Source organism: Scheffersomyces amazonensis, assembly GCF_036850825.1.
Source record: "Scheffersomyces amazonensis strain UFMG-HMD-26.3 chromosome Unknown RJT21scaffold_1, whole genome shotgun sequence".
In the NCBI taxonomy this organism is placed as follows: domain Eukaryota; kingdom Fungi; phylum Ascomycota; class Pichiomycetes; order Serinales; family Debaryomycetaceae; genus Scheffersomyces; species Scheffersomyces amazonensis.
In genome coordinates this window covers 1109682-1133324 of record NW_027042741.1, presented here as the reverse complement: position 1 = coordinate 1133324, position 23643 = coordinate 1109682, and the positions used below count along the sequence as shown (strand labels likewise).

Sequence of the window (23643 nt, the reverse complement as noted above, 5' to 3'; positions counted from 1 at the left end):
ATAAATACCACCTGTATATAAACATCAATTAAGCCCAATGGGGAAAGTGGGCATAAGAGCGAAGCTCGTCCCGATTGGGAAAAAAGAATGGAGTGTGGCTAAGACTGCTCATAGAAAGAAGACACATTACAAGACACAGACAGAGTCAGTAAAGTACAGAAGAATGACAGATATTATTCCTACAGTAACAGACAATAATAACACCTTAGTAACAGATATTATCTGAAGATACAGTATACACACCATCCAAACAGTAGCAAATAGGAAATAGACTGATTAAAACTATCATAAAGCACAAAGTACACTAACACTAATAAAGATACTTAATAAAACTAACTAACACCAAAAATACTAACATACTCTAATATACTCTAATACACTAACACATTAATATACGATATACTGTAATGAAATTTCACTAATTCACTCACCAATATCACACTCACTCCACACTCTTCTCACACTACTCGTTTGACTCATAGATGTCGTGCCCCACCCACTTCCTTATCTCCAATCGCTTTTGTGCATCGGACTCCCACTGCAAAATGTCCTTACGTTATCTGTACAACTCCACTAATTCACCGTCCATAATCTCACTATCGTAACTAATACCTTAATTAATATTGCTGACTATATAACTTACTATCATTATCTTAGTATAGTCTCAAATTTACCGACATATTACTGGTTACTGATTACTAATTACAAACTATTAACTATTGACTCACTAACAATTCCTGCCTGCCCCAATTGTTCTTTTTCTTTTTTTGCTCCCTAACCGTTGTGGAACACTGAATAATCCACAGTACGATCCTCACTATTATAGTGAATAATTGATTGACTATTCACTATTCACTATTCAAATTCCTCACTAATTCATCCTGGTTTCACTACATGCTCCGTACCCCATCATGAGTTTAGGCATCCACACTCAGGATACTCCCTTTTACCCTAAGGACTCTGCCTCCACTGATTTGATCTCTCCTTCTAAACATTCTACAACAACTAGAAATCTGGTTCAGAATGGTCTGACGGTACATTCAAATTATTCTCAAAATCATCAATCTCATCTGCTGCAACTGCAACAACGTCCTCGTACTACATCATCTGATCTGGATGTAAATTCATTTGATTTTTCAGCTTTAAGTGCTCAATTACCCCCTAATACTGGACCTCCAGGTACGGTTCCAGTAACTAATGGAAGTGGTAGTGGGAATACTTCAAGTAAAAATCTTAGTCATGTACCTTGTAAATTTTATAAACAAGGTATTTGTCAAGCTGGAAATTCTTGTCCATTTTCTCATAATTTAGATGGAAGTTTAGCTGCTGATAAATTACCCTGTAAATATTTTCAAAAGGGTAATTGTAAGTTTGGTCTAAAATGTGCTTTAGCTCATTTTATGCCCGATGGTTCTAAAGTCATTCCTAAGAATTTATTATCTAATTCAAATTCAAATTCAAATTCAAATTCTAATGGTAATAATCATGGAAATAATCATCATTCTAATAATAACAGTAATGGTAATCGTCTTTCTTTTAGTTATTCTACCAATTCCAATAATGATAATACTACTAATCATCATGGTATAAGTCGTCATAGTTCATATCTGCAATCCAACGTTAGTACGGTAATTACTCCTTCTACTTCAGAACCTATTGATATTGGTTTAAGACATAATAGTAGTACAAGTACTAGTTATAATACTAATATATCTCCTTCTTATCACTCGTATGGTGGACAGAACAATAATGTCGCTAATTTCGTCAATATTGGTAGTAATGGAACCCATTTGCACCAGCAAGTGATTCAGCAACAACAGCCACTCCAACAGGTTCAAGTTAGTCGTTATCAGCAATTACAACAACAACAGCAGCAACAACAACAACATCATCAACAACAACAGCAGCAACAGCTTCAACAACAACAAAATGTACTTCCCCATTCGTCTTCTTTTGACTCTAACTATATCAGCAACAGTACGAGCTTAAACTTTGGTGCTGGCTCATATAGTTCAGGATTGGGATATAGTAGTACCAATAATGCTTCATTCTCAACTCCAACGTATCAGTATCAACAGACTAATGTTCCTAATCAATCGCAGGCTACTTTAGGTCAGAATTCTCATTTGTTCAGATCTCAATCCACAAATACTCCTATATCTTTGACTAACACATCTCCATCTCAACATTCTAATTTCTTTAGTGGAAGTGGAGGAAGTGGAGCCTCTAGTAATACATCATTTGCACAGTCTCCTCAATATGTTTCGTCTTCCTTTGGAAAAACATCATTCTCATCTCGTTTACAACAACAGCAACAACTGACTCCATTCCAAAATTCTTCGCCTACTTCATATTATTATCATGGTAGTCAAGAATCTTCAGCAATTGCTGACGATGATGAGTTTGGTACTAATGTTCAACCCAGTGCTAATGGATCTACGAGTCAATTCTTTGCTGAAGATTATGTACCTGCTTCATTAAGTGACATAATCTTAACTCCACAAGAATTACAAAGACGTGATTCAAGATCGCAAAGTGGAACTTTATTAGTTAGACCCACTTTGAATTCCATTTTAGGAACTGGAACTGGAAGTATCACTGGAACTGGAACAGCAACTGCAACAGGAAAGGATGATTCTGATGTAGGAATATTGTTACAGAACCCTCATGCTCATTCACAGTACTCCAATGGAGCTTTCCGTCGCGATAGCTCCAGTAAGGTGTCGTCGTCGTCCAATCACGACGATGTGTTTTTGATGGAATAGTGTTAAAATAGAAATTCGATTAAATTAAATTAAATTAAATTAAACTAAATTAAATTAAATTATCAAATCAAATCAAATCAATAAAATCCGGATTATAAAGTTGTTCAATTAGGTCGGTATCCCAAAATAGCTGCAAAACCCAAAAAAAAGTCATTGTTAGTAAAAGTCAAAAAAAATCGTAATCATACGTACTGCAATTAGAAGTTTCGTTTAGATCGTTGTGGGTAGTAATGTTTAATTCGTTTCGAATGTTGTTTAGTTCTCTGGTTCTTTGTTATCCTCGGATAGTGTTTATGTTATCTTTGTCTTCATCTCTGTCTTTATCTTTCTTTATCTTTCTTTATCTTTATGCTTATGCTTATGTTTCTTTATATGTTTATGTTGTCTTTGTTTACTTATGGATTATGCACTTAATATATTTAGTATGTATATACAGTCTATTTACAATGGTTCGGTGGATGGATATAAGGATCTATTCCTTAGCACGAGGATTAGTACGATATATATCGGATGTTGCCTTCATGAATGCTTTCATAACATTCATATCATCAGCTGCAAGTTCAGGAGTAATCTTTCTTAAATGATCAGATTCAAATAATTTACCTGATAACATAACTTCATCAGTAAATGGATGAACTGTGAAAACAAGATAATCAGTAAGTACTTTCTCTTCAGTTATATTTTTTTCAGGTAATTTTACAGTAAATTTTTGTTTAGTTGATAATTTCATAACCATTTGTACATAACAAGTTACTTCCATTTTATCAGGAATTGCTAATACATTAACAATTTTTGGATTACCTTCAATTGAAATTAATTCCCAACTTGTTCTACCTCCAGCTGGGAAAGTTGCAGCTCTTTCTGCTAAACTACTAATTACTGGAACGGCTGCTACTTCACTTAATTGAGAATTTAAAAATGTTGAACGTTCTTTAACTTTTTTACTACATGCATTAGCAAATGATTTATTAACTCTAACAAAATTTTCAATTCCTTTATCTTTCCATAAATTAAATTTAATTGGTCTTTTTGTATCCATTTTATAACGGAAAACACTATAAGTTGAAAATGCCATAGTACCTAATTTTCTTATAAATAATTTTGGCCATGAACTTATTGGACAATCTTTAAATTTAGGTGGAATATAATAATCAGTTAATACAAAGATTTGATTAAGTGGTATTTGACTTATATCATTATCTGGTTTGTTTGCTTTTTTAGCTGGTGTTTGAGCTGCATAACTTCTGGTAATAGTTAAACATGCTCTTGGTCTTATGACCGTTAAGCTTCTAATCCCTAACATTGACTATAAAGTGTAATTTAATTACTGCAATAGTTGTTTGGGTACTATTTGAAAAATTTATTTATTCAACAGGGTTTCCCCATTGGGTATGACGAAATCATGTGATGCATCATGTGATACGTCATGTGATACGTCATGTGTGTGCTCACATGATCTTTGATCTACTTCTCTCTCATCACAATAAATTTTATCAAACTCGAGATGAGCCTATAGATTCAATACTATCACCAATAATAAGCATGCCAACCTTAACTAAAGCAAAGCCCGGGAAACAGAAACTCGCTCCGGAGAAGGAACGATTCCTTCAATGTTGTGGAGACATTTCTCTTGAACTTGTGGCTTCACTTAAGAATTCAAAAGATATTAATTTGAATGGACTTATCATTAGATATGCTAAGAAGTATAAACTTAAACAACAACCTCGATTAACTGATATTATTAGTTCTATTCCTGATCAATATAAAAAGTACCTTATTCCCAAACTTAAAGCCAAACCTGTTCGTACAGCTTCAGGAATTGCTGTAGTTGCAGTTATGTGTAAACCTCATAGATGTCCTCATATTGCTTATACTGGGAATATTTGTGTTTATTGTCCTGGAGGTCCAGATTCTGATTTTGAATATTCAACTCAATCATATACTGGTTATGAACCAACATCTATGAGAGCCATTCGTGCAAGATATGATCCCTATGAACAAGCTAGAGGTAGAATTGATCAATTACGTCAATTAGGTCATTCAATTGATAAAGTTGAATATATTATTATGGGTGGTACATTTATGTCATTACCAATAGATTATAGAGAAGGATTTATAACTCAATTACATAATGCCCTTACTGGATTTAATGGGAAAGATATTGATGAAGCCATTAAATTTTCTCAACAATCTCAAACTAAATGTGTAGGTATAACTATTGAAACAAGACCTGATTATTGTACAGAAACTCATTTAAGTGATATGTTAAAATATGGTTGTACTCGTTTAGAAATTGGAGTTCAATCAGTATATGAAGATGTAGCAAGAGATACTAATAGAGGTCATACTGTTAAATCAGTATGTGAAACATTTGCTATAGCAAAAGATGCTGGTTATAAAGTTGTAAGTCATATGATGCCTGATCTTCCAAATGTTGGAATGGAAAGAGATTTAGAACAATTTAAAGAATATTTTGAAAATCCTGAATTTAGAACTGATGGTCTTAAATTATATCCTACATTAGTTATTCGTGGTACCGGACTTTATGAATTATGGAAAAAGGGATTATATAAATCTTATAATGCTAATGCATTAATAGATTTAGTAGCAAGAATACTTGCACTTGTACCACCTTGGACAAGAATTTATAGAGTTCAACGTGATATTCCAATGCCACTTGTAACATCAGGAGTTGAAAATGGTAATTTACGTGAATTAGCTCTTGCAAGAATGGAAGATTTTGGTACATCATGTCGTGATGTAAGAACTAGAGAAGTTGGAATTCAAGAAGTTCATAATAAAGTAGTACCTGATAATATTGAACTTATTAGACGAGATTATTATGCTAATGGAGGTTGGGAAACTTTCTTATCATATGAAGATCCAAAACAAGATATTTTAATTGGATTATTAAGATTAAGAAAAGCTACAAAGAAGTATACATATCGTAAAGAACTTAAACATCAACCTACATCTATTGTAAGAGAATTACATGTTTATGGTTCAGTAGTTCCATTACATTCTCGTGATCCTCGTAAATTTCAACATCAAGGTTTTGGAACTTTACTTATGGAAGAAGCAGCAAGAATTGCAAAACAAGAACATGGATCAGAAAAGATTAGTGTTATTTCTGGTGTAGGAGTTAGAAATTATTATGCAAAATTAGGATATGAATTAGATGGACCATATATGTCAAAATGGCTTAAGGATGAAGATTATTTATAAAAATAAATCAAATCTTTTTAAATAAGTTATAGTATATAAAAGTTTATATATTAATGCAGGGAATGAAGTAAGTTATATAATAAAATTTAACCTATTGATTCCGATTAAGGAAACTCTTATTGCTTGGTAAACCTCCTCTATGTAAAGCAGGAGCTTTAACTTTACCTCTTAATAATGATTGAACCGTTTCAATATTCTTTGGTAAAGAAATATGATCACTTCTATTAGATCCAAGATTCTTTCTTATTAATTTTTCTTCATTAATTTGTTCAAGTCTTTGGGATACAGATATATCAAGATGAGGATTTATACATCGATATTTTGTTAACCACAGACTATTTAATAAAGCAGCATAAGAAGGTCGTAAATCTGGATTCTTATTTAAACATGATTTAACAAAGATTTGAGCTTCCTTTGAAAAGATATTACTATCTAATTTTGGAGGTTCACCATCAACAATGGCACTTAATTGAGAAAATATATTATCATAAGTTTCTGAAGGATAAGGATATTGACCTTCAGCAATTTCTAAAATAGTAAGACCTAAAGACCAAATATCTGATTGAACAGAATATGTTGTATCATCAGGATTCATAGTTTTAATTCTTTCTGGTGCCATATATGATTGACATCCAATATTTGTTTTAGCTAATGAACTTACTAAATTACCTGATACTCCAAAATCACATAATTTAATCTTTCCTTGAGTATTACATAATATATTAGTTGGTTTAACATCTCTATGAATAATATTATGTTCATCCTTTAATTCTTTTAAACCTCGAATTACACATTCAGTAATATATGCTAAAGCAGTTTCATCTTTAACTCCATGATCTTTACCATAAATTTTATCTAATGATCCTCCATCCATATATTCTATACACATGTAGACAGCTCCTTCAACAAAAAATGCTCCATAAAAGTCTACTATATAGGGAGAATCACATTTATGTAAAATATCTAATTCCATTAAAATTTGTGTAAATTTATTTTCATCTAATTCTAATCGAACTTCTTTCATTGCCATTAAAACTCCCGTTGGTTTATGAAGAACTTTCAGTACTGATCCATAATTACCACGACCTAATTCTTCAATATATTCTAATTCATCTAGAGAAATTCTAAATGATGATCCTGACAGGAAATCTATCCCTTTTGAATGTAATGATGCTTTACCAGAAAAGATCAACTTTCCTGATTTAATATCGATATATTTTTTATAATTTTCAAAGAGTCCATTAGTTTTTGGAGGATCAATATCGGAATCATATTCTGAATCATTAAAATTTAATGGAATTTGATTCAGATTCAGATTCAGATTCAGATTCATATTCAGATTCAGATTTAAATTCCCATTAGAACTAGAATTGGAATCACTTGGAGTGTCTAGTTTTCTATTAATTGAATTACCTCGAGAAAGGGTTCCATCTGGTTCAAGATCTAATTTGAAATTAGGTTTTCTTCTACCTCCTGATGATTTTCTTACAACATCATCATCTGTTGTATTTGTTGTTGTTGTGGCTGAAGATGAAGATGTTGTTACTGAAACAGCCAGTGATGTTGAAAAGTCAAGATGAGGAACATTTAAAGCTTGTGGAGATGCTAAGGGAGAAATACCTTTAGTTATATCATTCATATTTAATTTCATACCTCTTCTTTGTGAAAGTGAAGGTTTTTTAGATAATGTTGTAGCAATAGGTACATTAGCTGGTAATAATGAAGGGGTTGAAGGACTTGAATTTCCTCCTTGTAAGAATTCTTTATCATTACATGAAAAGGATCGTTTATTAATAACTTCTGTTGGAATTGGTGGTAATGGTTTTTCATTAAATTCTCCATTTACTGCAGGATTTATCATACTAATAGATGTAGATAAAGGAGGAATAACATTATTAGTATTATATATAAACTGTTCATTATCATTAGTGACATTCAAATTAGAATTAGAATTGGAATTAGAATTAACATGGGAATTATTGGATGATGAAGTGGTAGAATTGTATGAGTCGGTGGACCCCGGAGGGGGCGGAGGTTTACTTCGTTTCTGTTGAAAAGCCACCAATCGAGCATGAATATCACTACCAAATTGAATGTGGGAAGACCCCACTGGTGGAGATTGAGGTTGAGTAGGTAAATGGGAATATGATGAAGAAGCTGGAAGGGAAGGGATGGGAGTTGAAGGTTTTAGGGTGAGTCTCAGGACATCATGAGACAAGTCGTCGTCGTCGTGGCTCATGATGGAGTGAGGCTGTGAACAGTTAGTGAGACTTAGAAACTAAGACTGAGACTGTGAATAAGACTGTGACTTAGAGACTGAGACGTGGGCCGTAGTAGAAGAGAATATCCTGATGATGATGATGGTGGTGTTTATTGGCTTGCCATTTTTCCAGGGTCTGGCTATTGCGGTATGGATGTATGGTTGGAATGAATCGGTGATAGTGATAATTTAGTGAACTTTATTGATAACTTAGTTATAGTGATGATTAGAGATTTAGTGATGAAGAGGAAGACTACTACTTCTACTGAACATTCTACGAGTGATGCTACTGGTATTTATAATGCTGGACATCAACGTTATATATAGTGTATATGACACCGCAGTGGTTGGTGCGCTTATATAAGCGGATAGAATAATACTATACTGCGATCAACACTGCCTGTTAATAGTTGATGGTCACTGACAAGATTATCTGTGCATTGTCCATGGAACTGGCTACAAACCGTAAGACAGTCACTATAATCAATTACGACTACTGTACTGACTCACACTGTTCCTAAACTCATTCTAACTAATAATTATGAATATTTGGGAGCCAGAGTTCCACTCAAAAATATACTAAAAGGAATACTCTCTTTAGATAGTTTCTAAGAATAATAATATAACAACTAATCCTGTTTAGCTATGCATATGACAATAAAGTGGACAAATATATTTTGAAATGTGATACAATATGTATTAGATCTTTTTAATTTAAAAAACTAAGAGGTAATCTCACACTTCAGCAAGTTTTTTTACAGCCAAAGCAATTTTGTTTGAGACGTCAATGCTGACTACCTTGTTTTATTGAATTGCTAGCGCTGAGCTAATATTCTGGTTCTCAGGTCTAAGCTACATTAGTAAATAGATTTATATAATAAAATATATTAATATACACAACATATATCTGAATTATTTATAACAAAAGTACTCTTAAGTTTGGCATTGCTTTCAAAAGCCTCTATAGTTAGTAGGCAAGGACCTAAATTTAATTGAATTGTTAATAATTAAATGTGGGTTAGCTCACAACGACTTGCATGGCAACAATATCATAGTTAAATAAAGAAGAATGTTTTCATTTACAAAAATGTGGAATTCTTATCCGTATTTATACTCTACAAACACAACATAATTATTTATTTTTTAATAAACCCCATTAATGACGACTAACTAGTTCGTATAAATGAATTGTTAGAAAATACTCAAAAGTACTCCAATATAGGGAAATACACAACTGACTACACTGAACTTACATGTACTGCAAATGTCTAAATTACTCTAGTTATTAAATGCTTTGTAGTTGAATTAATCATAAGGTACTATTCAAATTTATAACTTAAGCATTACTATATAATAACTATATACTAAAGTAGATTCTATGATTAATCCAAATTTCTCTACTCTAATTAATCAATATGCTTTAAAAGTTCACATTGATGCCCATGGATTAAGAATTAGTTTATCTCATAAATGGAATCCACTAAATTCCTGTTAGTACATTATATTGTAAGAAATATCACGGCGAACAAGTGCATCTACCTCGATTCGATCTTATATAAAACAATCATCTAACTCTCATTTATCGCTGATTAAGATGATAAACATGACTGAGAATATTTTTATAGTCAAAAAGGTAGAGGAATTCTCGCACTTTATATACTTTTAAGGAGATTTTTACAGCCAAATCTCACCATTTAGTTTATGAAGACGATTTACGTGATCAGAGCTAGTATGGGAACTACTCCATGGGGCTGGTGTAAACTACATTGACACATCGATTTATAAATAACAAAATATATTCAACAATTATTATTTTAAATAAGACAGCTAAGAAAATACATCATGAAAAATTCAAATAACTAGTAAGTAATATCCTAAATATAATTGAAAAGTTAATATTTGTGATGTCTTTTACAACAACTTCAATGAAGCCATATGAGAAAATTATAGAATGACTTAATCGTAACTAAATTTTACATAACTAAATTTAATATTTCGGAATTCTTATCCATATTTATACTTCATAATTATAAAATTCTTAAGTCCCCTCGTAAAGATAAAAAAAAACCACTTCGTATAAATTCTGAAAGCATCGATATGAGCAGAAATACTGATATGATCAATATTTACAAATTTATTGAGTATCTTCGAATAATTAATTGATTTTATAATTTAGAGTATCAAGATATATCACGATATATATATGTTAATTCACTATACATACTCGTAAGTTTTTTACAGTCAAAGTAATTCTGTTTATGTAGAGGCGCTAATACTAAACTACATTGATTTTTTATTGAGTTTCTAGTATCGAACTAATAACCAGGTGAACTGGTCTAAGCTACACTAGTAAAGTGATTTATATAATAATATATATTAACATAAACTGAATAATGTAATTAAATTATTTCCAAAAATCTCTATAGTTAGTAAGCAATAACCTATATTTAATTGAACTGTTAATATATAATAATCACATAATTTAATATTGCTCATGGGGGTATACATCTCGAAAATATTTTATTTAATAAGATGCTTATACAAAACAATCATATAACTGATAAAATGTCTATAGTCCTCAAAAGTAAAGGAATTCTCGCAGTTTATATACTTTTAGATTTTTACAGCCAAATCTCACCGTTTAGTTTATGAAGACGCATTACTTGATCAGAGTTGCTAGTATGGAAATCACTACATGGAGCTCGTGTAAACTACATTGACGAATCAATTTATATATAACAAAATATATTCATTTTAAATAAGATGAATTATTATAAATAAGGTCTACAAATAGCTGCTAGCATAATATATGGCGCCTACTGCTCTTCCTTAACTTTGGAAAAAAAGAACTAGTAAGTAATATCCTAAATATAATTGAAAAGTTAATATTCATTATTAACGAATGAATGTTGCCTGTATCCGTCCAAAATACCCAACAGTACAACTATATTTTACATAAGAAAATTTTACATAATTGCGGAATTCTTAGTTGTATTTATATTATTATAACTTTCTCAAAACTCTCACTAATTGTCTCAGATTCTCAGATTCTCTCACTAACTTTCTCACTATCTTCCCCACTATCTCACTAAACTTTCGCGTCCTTCGCTAACAAAGCTCACTACTCCACACTAACTCTTCACGTCTACCTCACTACTCCACCTTCAATGAACGATGAGCTACATATTCAGATTAATGATTACGACACTTACCAATGTCCTCCTACACCCCTAGACCACTTGTACCATAAAGTATCTCAAGTACCCATCATAAGAATTTATGGTTCATTATCAGTACCGAGTACCACCTCATCCTCTACCAAGCGTCTGAGTCTTCATCGTGACTCCTTCAATGTACTCCTCCATGTTCATAATTATTACCCCTACATATACGTTGACTGTCATGATACCAATTACTCCAAATTGCTGCTGACTCAGTATCTTGACGAAGTAGCGCAGTACCTTGAGAATAGTTTGCGGGAATCATTTCGTAGAGCTAAAGGTAAAGGTAAAGATAGAGATAATGATGATATTGATGATATTGATGATAATTATCCTGATGATGCTGATGAAATTACTGATAAAATGTCTACTTCCACTCGTCGGTTTATTGCTAAAGTACTGATTGTTAAGGGAACTCCTATCTATGGATTCCAACTCGGTTATCGAATATTCTACAAGATTTCCCTTCTCTCTCCAAAATATAAGACTCGCCTAAATAAACTTATTTATGATAAAGTAGTAGACTTTAATAAGTTCTTAAATGGCAAGTCAAAGAAACAGCATTTAATCTATGAAGGTCATATCCCCTTTCTACTTCAGTTCTTAACAGACTTTAACTTATTTGGTTGTGGTTGGTTATATGTAAATAATACCCCTGGATTATATTTCCGAGATCCTATCCTCTTGGCCTTGAATAAGCGTCATTATACCCTGAGCCAAATATCCAATCTTGTCCGATATCTTACACCTTTTATTCATCCTTATAATGTTTTACTTCATGAACGAATGGGTAAATCTATAATGGAAATAGATATCACTACACAAATCATTGGTAATCGTCATTCAATTAAAGTAAGAGATCTACATTCTACTTTTCATGAATTAATTACTTTTAATCATCATATAAAGTCACTTGAATCGACTCTGGGAGGTTACAAATTCGATGAATTCGGTAATCCTCGAATCTACTTATCATCATTAAAACATGTCTATGATGATCTACGATATCAGTATAATTTACGGAATCCTAATAGTTCAACTGATTCATCATTTTGGTCAGATACTCAGAAGCGTACAGATAAGATTGATAATTTTTATTTGGGAATGGGATCAACTGATTGGTCTAATCAACTGGAATTGATGGAATTGCTTAAGTATATTGTTAAACTTAATGGATCCACCAATATAACGCCTGAATTATATGGTAAGAGACATTTTATACATCAACCGTCTATTGTCGATCATATTAGTAAAGATAATGTAGTGACTATAGATCAAATCAGAACGACATTTGATGAGATAGACTATGAAATATCTCAGGGAACTGGGCATAAATTACTACTCAATGACGATTTACGAGCCTGGACTTCTGATGAGTATTCCAAGTTATTTCTTAATAAAGATGAAGAGGAGAATGGAAATGGAAATGGAGATGGAAATATCCATGGTTCATTAGAATTGAGTGGTAATACCGTTGACCCTGGTAAGGCTGCTGACCTACAGGAAATCAATAACGACATTTCATCTCTGGACCCATTCAGCTCTGACGATGAATTGGATTTTGTGGTTCCACAGGAAGAGGCTGAAGAGTCTGAAGAGCCTCAGGTCAATGCGACTCAGCTAAAGGAAGTCGATGAAGAGATCCTCATGGCATTAACCCAGAAACGGAACACTCGACGATCCCAATCCCAAGTGACCAATGTGTCTTTCCTGTTCAATGAAATCACCTCTATCAGTACCTCCACCACATCACAGTCTCCCAGTATGCTTAGGATGTTAGCAGGCCGGTCATACTTTGAAGTGCCTGTTCCAGACGAGTTACAGCCGTCCCGAATTGACGAGACATTTGATGAGTTGGGTTTACCCAAAATCAACTATAAGGATCCGTTCTACGACAACGAAGCCGATATGCCGCTGCGGCCATTGATCTTTGCGAATAAGAAGATTGTAGTGCCACTAGTTACTGAAGACACAGTGCCAACCATGGCCATATCTCAGTATATCAGAGACCAGCTAGATTCTGAACCACAACGGGAATCAGTATCAGAATCATCAACCAGTGTATGGGAATATGTCGTACCTCCACCCTCCAAAGCACATGTAAAGGATTGGCTAGCACATAGTCGAGCCCAAACCAAAGCCAAAAGCATTAAGTTCCGATCGCAAATCGAACTCAAATCAGAATCGGAGGACTACAAGTTCTCGTACAATTCCGAGAAAGTCGAACGTGATGATGATGGATTTAATAAATTGACTAACTTATTAGTCGAAGTACACGTGAATACTGCCACTGACAAATTCCCTAACCCTCAAACTAATCCAGTAACTCTTGTGATGTATACGTTTGATGATGCCAATGAGATGTTGCGTCATTGTGAATTGAAATCTGGGATTCTCATAGTGGGACTGGGCCTGGGACTGGCACTGACTCTGACTCTGACTCTGGTTGAATGGCTTAAACTTGCACAACAATTAGATATCCATTCACATATAGAAGTGTTTGATGATGAGAAATCGATGGTGTCCCGATTAGTACAACTTGTAGAGATCCTTGATCCGGATATCTTGTCGGGATATGAAGTCAATGCCTCATCATGGGGGTATTTGATTGAGAGATTTCGAACTGTTTATGATATTAATTTGTTAGTCCTGTTGAGTCGAGGTAAACATCAAAGTAATGGTAAATTTGGTGATCGATGGGGGTATACTCATACGTCTAACATAAAGATTAGTGGTAGACATACTATGAATGTATGGAGAACTCTTCGTCATGAGATGAGTCTTACCAATTATTCGTTAGAGAATGTATCCTATCATCTCCTTCATCAATCGTTAGCTCGATACCTGAATTTACAGTTATCTAATTGGCTTACAAGTCCTCGATGGGCTCCTAAATTACAAGTGTTACATTACTATTCTCGACGAATAAGTTTAACTTTAAAGATCATAGATGTACTTGAAGTTATAACTCGAAATGTCGAACATTCTCGATTAATTGGAATAGATTTTAATTCCAATTTCTATAGAGGATCGCAATTTAAGATTGAATCAATTCTTTGTCGAATTACTAAACTGGAGAATCTTTTACTTAACTCTCCATCTAAACAACAAGTTCATGAAATGAGACCTATTGAATGTATTCCACTTATTATGGAACCTGAATCGAATTTCTATAAATCTCCTATGGTAGTACTTGATTTCCAATCACTTTATCCATCGATTATGATAGCTTATAATTATTGTTTTTCAACATTAATTGGTAAATTACATAATTTTAAACCTTCAAAGAATAATATTGGATACCTAAAGAATTTAAATCTTTCACCTGGTCTAGTAGATTTACTTATAAAGCAACAAGGTATAACTTTATCACCTAATGGATTTATGTTTGTTAAGAGTAATGTTCGTAAATCCATATTAGCTAAGATGTTAGAAGAAATATTAAGTAGTAGAGTTATGGTTAAAACAATTATGAAAGAATTTAAGGATGATGCTGAACTTACAAGATTATATAATGCTCGACAATTAGCATTAAAACTTATAGCTAATGTAACTTATGGATATACTTCTGCCACATTTAGTGGAAGAATGCCTAATCCTGATGTATCTGATGCTATAGTATCTACCGGTAGAGAGATCTTAACCAAATCAATTGAATTAATTGAAAATAATGATTTTGGAGCTAAAGTTGTTTATGGAGATACAGATTCATTATTTGTATATTTCCCCGGGAAATCTAAAGCTGAAGCATTTTCAATTGGAAGAAAGATTGCTGAATTTATTACTGAAAGTTTCCCTGATCCCATAAAGTTAAAGTTTGAAAAAGTTTATCATCCATGTATATTATTAACTAAGAAACGATATGTAGGATATATGTATGAAGATGAAGATCAAATCATACCTAAATTTGATGCTAAAGGTATAGAAACAGTTAGAAGAGATGGAATCCCTGCTCAACTGAAGATAGTAGAGAAATCTCTCCGAATCTTATTTGATACAAAGAATTTATCTCAAGTGAAACTGTACGTTATGACTCAATTTCAAAAGATAATTCTGAATAAGATTTCAATTAATGATTTCTGTTTTGCCAAGGAAGTTCGATATGGAACTTATAAAAATGAGAAATATTTACCTCCCGGAGCCATTGTAGCTGCTAGAAAAGTTGAACAAGATCCTCGTCAAGAACCTCAGTATCGTGAACGAATACCATATGTCGTGATTCAGGACTCTTCTAAGCCTCGAATCAAGGATCGGTGTATGTCTCCTGAAGACTTTATGGCCACGTACTCAACGACACAGCCATTAAGTCTTGATTATGAATATTATATAACTCGAGTATTGATTCCACCACTAGAACGAATCTTTAACTTGATAGGAGTAGATGTTAAAGGGTGGTATAGACAATTACCTCGAGGAAGTAGAATTGGTGGTGGTGGTGGTGGTGGTACTAGTACTAGTAAACGTGAACCATCCATGACTCCAGAGATGGCTATGGAACTTAAGTGGAATGAGATCAATCGAGTGAATCTCCAGAGTGTATGTCAGCAATGTGTGAGTCGAAACTTTGGAGTTAGTGGACTCACCATGGTGCATGAGTCTACTAATCATTGTATCAATAACAATTGTCAAGTATACTACAATAAGTTCAAGCGGACCGTAGAATTCGACTGGTGATATATACATTGACTATGGACGATGGACTATTGACTATGGACTATTGACTATGGACTATGGACTATTGACTATTGACTATTGACTATTGACTATGGACTATTGACTATTGACTATGAACTATGAACTAAGGATTAGGAGGTAAAAAGTGAGCTGGTTTATGACCATCATCATGTTTCCAACTACCCAGAAACATATGTTTAGCATAGGCCATTTCATCAGTACTTGTTCTAGCGCCCATTTGATCTACATCAGGACTAAATGATGTAATAGGGAGAACCAATACATCATCAATAGCAATAGGTTGTTGCATTCCAGCAAACATCTTCCAAGTAACAATTTCTTCTTTAGTACCATCAGGCAGTTGAAGTATATTATTTAAATATTCAAATACAGAATCAGTAAAACTTCCTGGACCTGTCCAATTCATAATATCACCTCCTGCATCCTTTCCAAGAACTTTTTTTAATTCTCCATTCCGTTCTCTTGTTAAAGTCATTTCAGTAATTTTTGCAATTAATTCTCGTAATAATGGATGACCACGTTTTGATTGAATTGTCCATTGACAAAATTGAATTCTTCTAGCATACCATTCTGCCCAATCAGGACGATCAGGATCGGCTTCAATTCCTACCACAAATCCAGCATTTAATGGTTTATCTAAAAGTTTTTTATTATGAGATACCCAAATATCTATTGGTTTTAAACTAAGTGTATCAATATCACTATATACTCCTCCTCGAGCATATAAAATTAAATATCTAAAGAAATCAGCCTTTAAAATATTCTTTGGCATAATTTTATAAGCATGAGCTACATCAGGTATTGTAGCATATAATTGTTTAATCATTTCATCACATAATTCATCAGGTACAACATAATGTTTATAATCAGGATTATTTTGTTCCCAACTAAGTTGATATTGATTAAATAATTGAGGAAAAGTTTTGTCATCAGTTGAAACTTTCCATGTTTGCCAAATATTTTTAGGTATTGGTTTATGAGGTTCATAGGGGAATTGATAAGATAATTGTTGTCTAATGGTTGAATCAATGGGTAAATGAGTGATCTTATTGGGTTGGAAATTAAGTCCTGATTTAGCCCAATTTGCATTCTTTTCTAATTCTCTCGCTAATTGGAATTTACCGGAATTTATATTACTTCGATGTCCAGCTGTTGGTAATGAGAATGATGCTATGAATAAATAAATTATGTACACTGATACTATGGCGAGGATCCCTACTCGTAGTTTTTGATTATTAGTGAATTTAACCATAGTTAATATGTACTGAGTATGTACTGAGTATGTACTGAGTGTGTACTACAGATTACTGACAGTGCTGGATATTACTGACGTGTTTGGTGAATCAGATATTTCAGTTTGGTGTTGTCTTGTGTTGTCTTGTGTGTACATCCGTACCGCGCACATCCATACAGCGTACAAATGTGTCTACTGCACACCCCTGCCGCCTACATCCATACTTCAACGTATAATATATTAACATATAAATTAATTATAAATTATAAAGATAACCCAATGTCTAAATCCTAATGATAACAATAAATAAGCAGAATAAACATGAAAATCAAACTTTTAACCCCAAAGAAAATAAAAAGATTTATAAAGTGACCCATTAATGACTTTTCTATAACATGATGGATGTTTTTTGATTGGTTTAGTGGACGAATTGAAATAGTTTTGAAAACAATTAGACCCGAGAATAAATAAATAGAACGTAGCAAAAAACAAACTGAAAGCAATTAATGCAAAATTGAATATAATAATATAATGTGGTAAGCAAGGACAATGACAATTTGTTAGGGATATTCCAAAAGTTCAATTAAGAATTGAATATCCTAGTGATGTCTCCTCTCTTTATTCTTTCCTTTTTCTTTGACTAAAAATACTTTATAAGACCCAGACATGGAGTTGGTTAGAGTAATAGCGATATATAAAAATGTTAAGTGAAAAATGATAAATGATAATGATAATGATGGGATAAAAAAATAATACTAGCAGCAGTAATTAGTGTAGTAGTAAAGTAGTGACAACTCAATGTCACGTTTACCACCATGAATTGGTACTAGATGGGTTACCATATGATGAGTTATCATAACGAGGAGTTGGAGCAGTATAACCACCATTGTTGGAAGCATACCCACCAGAGGAATTACCCCAACCTCCAGCCGATGAAGAGGATGAACCCCAACCACTACCACTACCAGATGAAGAACCTTGTCTTCTATAATCTCTAGTAGCTCCACCTCTTGAAGAACCTCCACGACCTCCACGACCTGGAGCCATTTTACCAAAAGATCCTTCTCTTGCAATCTTAGTAAGGAAATCAGGAACTTCTTGATTTGCTTCACTTAATAATTCAACTAAACCTTTAACGATATTTTTATTGTTTCTATTAAAAAAGGCAGTGGCAATACCAACATTACCAGCACGACCAGTACGACCAATTCTATGGACATAATCATCAATATCAGAAGGTAAATCAAAATTAATAACATGAGCAACATTTGGAATATCTAACCCTCTAGCAGCCACAGCAGTAGCCACTAAAATTGGGGCAGAACCATTTTTAAATGCTGCCAAGGCCTTTTCTCTTTCATATTGAGATCTATCACCATGAATAGCAGTGGCAGGGAATCCTTGATCATATAAGAAATCAGCCAAATTATCAGCCATTCTTTTAGTTTCAGTAAAGATAATGGTTAAACCATGATCACCAGCCGTTAATAAATCTAATAATACTGATTTCTTTTCTTCATCTTCAACGTATAAAACTTTTTGAGTAATATTTTCTGAAGTAGAACCAACTCTACCAACAGATAAAAAGATATAATCTTTTAAGAAATCTCTAGCTAACATTTGAATATCTCTTGGGAATGTAGCAGAAAACATTAAAGTTTGTCTATCATTAACTCCTGGCATATCACATTCTTGAACAATATGTCTAATTTGTGGTTCAAACCCCATATCTAACATTCTATCAGCTTCATCCAATACAAGATATTTAATATTAGCTAATGAAACTCTACCTCTTTCTAATAAATCCTTAAGACGACCAGGAGTAGCAACTAATAAATCACAACCTTTATCTAAATTTCTAATTTGTTGACCAATATCAGCACCTCCATAACAAACACAAGGTTTAACCCATGATCTATAACTGAATTTTCTAGCTTCATCATAAATTTGAGAAACTAATTCTCTTGTTGGAGCCATAACTAAAATAGTTGGATAAACTTTATTTGAAGAGAAAGCTCCATGACTTTCTGGAATTGGAGCTGGACCATTCATATAAGATTCAGATAATACTGGAAATAAAAATCCCCCAGTTTTACCAGAACCAGTTTGAGCACAAGCCATTAAATCTCTACCACCAGCAACAATTGGAACAGAATATTTTTGAACTGGAGTTGGTTTAGAAAATCTACTTAAAGTAATATTTTCAACTAATAAAGGATCTAATGGAGGAGCAGTAAATGAACTAATTGGTTCAGGAACTCCTTCACCAGAAGCTTCAACGGGGATTTCATCATAATTATCGAAATTAATACCAGAAGATTGAAAAGAAGTATCTTCAGAAGTTCCAAATAATTCTAATTCCAAACTTTCATTACGAGCAGATGGTTCATGTTTACCATCAGTCCATCTACCAACACCAGGTTTTTGATATCCACCAAATCTTCCACCACCAAAACCTCCACGTCCTCCACTTCTTGGACCTCCACGATTTCCTCCATTTGAATAACTACGATTTCCATAACCATTTGAAGAATATGATCCACTAGATCCTCCAAATCCAGTACCACTACCAGATCTACGGAAACCATTACCATTACCATTTCCATAACCATTATTATTACCATTATATGAATTAGAACGACGATAACCTTCATCATTTCCACTACCAGCTCCAGCACCTCCTCCACGAGAATTACGAAGATGAGGTGGAACATATTGAGATCTTCCATTACCATTGCCTTCAGAAATATTTCCTGAAGCACTATGAGTATCTTGAACACTAAGATTACCTAATTGTTGATTCAAATCAGATGTCATATTGTACTATGTATTCTTTAACTTTTCTATGTAATTTACTATCAAAAGTTGAATAAGTATTTAATAATTAAAAGAGTAAGTTAGACAATTTCCATTTAATTAAGGAGTAATTTTAGGTGAGCAACAGAAAAATTTTTATGGATTTCTTTTGGAAAAAGAAATAAAAAAAAAAAAATAAGAGAATGAATTAACTAAAAAATTAAAATAAGTGTTAATTATGTAATTAATTGGAATTTGTACGTGTTGCATGCAGAAATCGGTGTTTGAAAAGTGTTATAGTCACTAGTTAATCATAGTAAAATATTGTTGGTTATGTACTATATAGTATACATATACTTAGTTACTTTACATTTATACATATATGATTTCTGATTTCTTGTTTCTCGTTTCTTCTTTGTTTTTAGACTTATCTATAGCAACTAAATTAAGAAATAAAATAAACTCCGTCGCATGACACACGACTTCCATCGCATGTTTTGTGAGACAGATAAGTGCACGTGCCGGGTCATATGCACACGTGCATGTGACACTAACACTAACCACTTCAATTAAATACTTTAACTAACTATCTGATCCACTAGTACTACAACCTCCAGTTGAAAACGCAGTACCAGATGTTGATGTACATGTAGAGACTGAACTAATATCTTTATTAACTGGCAGAATCCCCACATGACTCGAGCTAGTACTAGTATTAGTTCGAGTAATACTATTACTATTACTATTACTATTACTATTACTTGTACTTCCACTACTACTTCCATGTAATGTAATCTTAGCATGAGGATGGGCAAAACATTCTCGACGATCTTCTTCTCCTTCATAATGAGGTGGCGTATTAATACCTTCTCCTGGTTTAGGAATATATGGTGAATCATTCTCTTCTTCATCATCATCATCGATTTCAAATTCTTCTAATTCTTCTTCTTCTTCTGATGGAGTAAGTGAATTATCTATTGTCTCAATATTTTCATTCTCACTATAATTAATATCAAAATCTTCTTGATGTCCATCATCTCCATCTCCAATATGTAAATTCTCAAGATTAATTGATAATTGACTATTATTTCTTGATGTATCACTACTATTTCTACTACTATTCCTTAATCTACCATCTCCTGATCTTGGCATAATATGAGAAAATGGTTTTTGTTGTTCTCGAACATTCCAATGAAGATTTCTACTTACACTATCAATATATTCAGTCTTGGAACTTATAACAGTGGGGAATGGGAATGGACTTGCTTGAATTGTAACATAATCCCCCTTTCTTAATTCAGTTCGAACTTTCCCATCAAATGATGCCCATGCTGTAGATCTACTTTGCATAGGTACTTTAACTTTTAAAAACATTCCATCGGGTAATAAAATTGGTCTAAATGATAAAGTATGAGGACAAATAGGTGTAACACTTATAGCACTAACTCCTGGATGAACTAATGAACCTCCAGCACTTAATGAATAAGCAGTAGATCCAGTTGGAGTAGCAATAATTAATCCATCAGCTTGAGCAACAGTTAATAAAGATCCATCACCATATAATTCTAATTGAGTAACATATGGTGATGGACCTCTATCAACTACTAATTCATTTAAAACTTGTTGTTCACAAACTAATTTCCCATCAGCTCGATGAACTCGACAAGTAAATCTCATTCTTAAATAAGCTCTTACACCTGAATCAACTACAGTATTCATTTTTTCACGAAATTGATTAAAATTAAAATTAGTAAGAAATCCAAGTGAACCTAATGCAAATGATATAACAGGAGGTACAACTCTTTGAAATAAATTCGATACATAAAGTACAGTTCCATCACCTCCTAAAGTTATAACTAAATCAAATAATTCTGGATTCTTAGAAGCAAATTTTTTATCCCAATATTTTAATAATTGATTAGCTTTTGGATAACTTTCAATAATTGATGATGCATCAAAACGTTTTGAAGTATTTAATTTATTATCCACATATACTATAATATCACGTTCTCGAGTAAATAACCATTCAACAATTTCTCGAGTTAAATAAATTAATGAATTATCTCGAGCTTTTGTAACAATCATAATGGCTCGTACATCTAATTGTATAGTTGCTTTAGCTAAATTTTTAGCTAACATTCTAACTCCATTAGCTGTTTCAGCTAATTCAGTATGAGACTTAACTGATCGTAAATCATCATGATTATTTAATTTAGATAATACAACTGATGATGCATTAGTACTATTAGATTTCTTACTGGTTGAAAATGTATCACAATATAATTTATTATGAATCATTGGAGGTTCTCGATTAATATATACTTGTGATGGAGATGTTGATAATGGAACTGCTGGGGTCGTAGATCCATTGGTTGAATGATAATGATTGAAACTGGTTCGATTGAACTTCTTTGATGATACGGGTATATTATTAGTGGTTGTAGTATTGTTAGTACTCTTCTTTACCGAGATAGGTTTGGTATTAGTATTAGTATTAGTATTAGTGATGGGATTAGTGTTAGTGGTGTTGTTAGCGATGGATTTAGTGTCACTGGTCACTCTTTTTACCGTATTATTGATCCTCACGGATGTATGATGAAAGTCAGACATTATGAGCTAACAATTTAGTGATAGAAAGATATTGATTAAGTATATATTGTATTAAATATAGTAAATAAATGTGAACTTAACTTGCTTATATAGTGGCTGCGTGCTGATATTTACTGACTTGACTCCCGATGTTACGGCTTAGATTCAATAAAATTAAGCACTGAGTTACTCGTTAAACCCGTTCGGACTCGCAATGTGCGACGGAACTTTTCAGGGAGAGAGAGAGAGAGAGACAGAAAAATTAGTTGGGGGTTCCAATACGGAACAAATGAATTACTTTCCATTCCGCTGCATAGTTATTCAACTCGAATTTGACGAAAAACTTAAAGTTTGATATATTCGGGATATGTGAAAAGATATTGATCCTCTAATTCGTTGACATATTTTAAACAGTAATTCACTTTTATCTCACAGTTAGCAAAGACTACGATTCCATATTATATTTAGGATCTTACTAACTTTAGGGATAAATAGCAATATTGGGATCCCTGGATAATGTAGTTCCGTTGGCTGGGATTAAAGGTAATTTTGTTTTGTTTTCTACTGAGAGATTATTGAATGTATATTTAGTATAATCAAATGTTATCAAATGTTGTAGATTGTTGTAGAGTAAGAGAGTACTACCGTACTACAGTATTGCGTTTAAGATTGATCTCTGTTCTGTTAAGTAATATACAGGAAAGTCGTTTAGACTACCTTTAATAGTATTAGTTACTTGACATAGTTTACAATTCCGAACAGCTTTCTGTTCAGCCCAACTATGGTTAACAACGTTTGGAGGGAGTTGAAGCTATTATTTGTAATTCCAAGGAAACCAAATATCAATCAGAGAATCAC

General features: G+C 33.0%; 8 protein-coding genes across 8 annotated transcripts; 3 read left to right on the top strand and 5 right to left on the bottom strand. All coding sequences in view use genetic code 12, as the record gives it.

The window, feature by feature from the left end:
- The first annotated feature begins 428 nt into the window (after positions 1-428).
- On the top strand, positions 429-3175 carry RJT21DRAFT_117164 (uncharacterized protein). The gene has a single exon (XM_064880602.1). The coding sequence runs from the start codon at positions 912-914 to the stop codon at positions 2763-2765; it is 1854 nt and encodes a 617-aa protein (XP_064740868.1). The 5' UTR covers positions 429-911; the 3' UTR covers positions 2766-3175.
- Positions 3172-4112, bottom strand: RJT21DRAFT_117163 (uncharacterized protein). Its single transcript, XM_064880601.1, has one exon. The coding sequence runs from the start codon at positions 4066-4068 to the stop codon at positions 3238-3240; it is 831 nt and encodes a 276-aa protein (XP_064740867.1). The 5' UTR covers positions 4069-4112; the 3' UTR covers positions 3172-3237.
- A 169-nt stretch (positions 4113-4281) lies between these two features.
- ELP3 (Elongator subunit) lies at positions 4282-6036 on the top strand. Its single transcript, XM_064879810.1, has one exon. The coding sequence runs from the start codon at positions 4308-4310 to the stop codon at positions 5988-5990; it is 1683 nt and encodes a 560-aa protein (XP_064740866.1). The 5' UTR covers positions 4282-4307; the 3' UTR covers positions 5991-6036.
- Positions 6037-6081: 45 nt separating this feature from the next.
- Positions 6082-8229, bottom strand: PBS2 (mitogen-activated protein kinase kinase; the record flags this gene model as incomplete). Its single annotated transcript, XM_064879977.1, has 1 exon — positions 6082-8229. One exon carries the CDS (start codon positions 8227-8229, stop codon positions 6082-6084), a length of 2148 nt encoding a protein of 715 aa, XP_064740865.1.
- Positions 8230-11028: 2799 nt separating this feature from the next.
- REV3 (Rev3p) lies at positions 11029-16259 on the top strand. Its single transcript, XM_064880600.1, has one exon. The coding sequence runs from the start codon at positions 11418-11420 to the stop codon at positions 16143-16145; it is 4728 nt and encodes a 1575-aa protein (XP_064740864.1). The 5' UTR covers positions 11029-11417; the 3' UTR covers positions 16146-16259.
- OCH1 (Och1p) lies at positions 16208-17824 on the bottom strand. Its single transcript, XM_064879799.1, has one exon. It carries the CDS (start codon positions 17416-17418, stop codon positions 16270-16272), a length of 1149 nt encoding a protein of 382 aa, XP_064740863.1. The 5' UTR covers positions 17419-17824; the 3' UTR covers positions 16208-16269.
- DED1 (DEAD-box ATP-dependent RNA helicase) lies at positions 17813-20379 on the bottom strand. The gene is made up of 2 exons (XM_064879796.1): positions 19881-20379; positions 17813-19856 (listed from the first exon to the last, which is right to left on the bottom strand). Exons 1-2 carry the CDS (start codon positions 20215-20217, stop codon positions 18208-18210), a joined length of 1986 nt encoding a protein of 661 aa, XP_064740862.1. The 5' UTR covers positions 20218-20379; the 3' UTR covers positions 17813-18207.
- On the bottom strand, positions 20370-22936 carry RJT21DRAFT_117157 (NADH/NAD(+) kinase). The gene has a single exon (XM_064880599.1). The coding sequence runs from the start codon at positions 22804-22806 to the stop codon at positions 20779-20781; it is 2028 nt and encodes a 675-aa protein (XP_064740861.1). The 5' UTR covers positions 22807-22936; the 3' UTR covers positions 20370-20778.
- Positions 22937-23643: the final 707 nt, after the last annotated feature.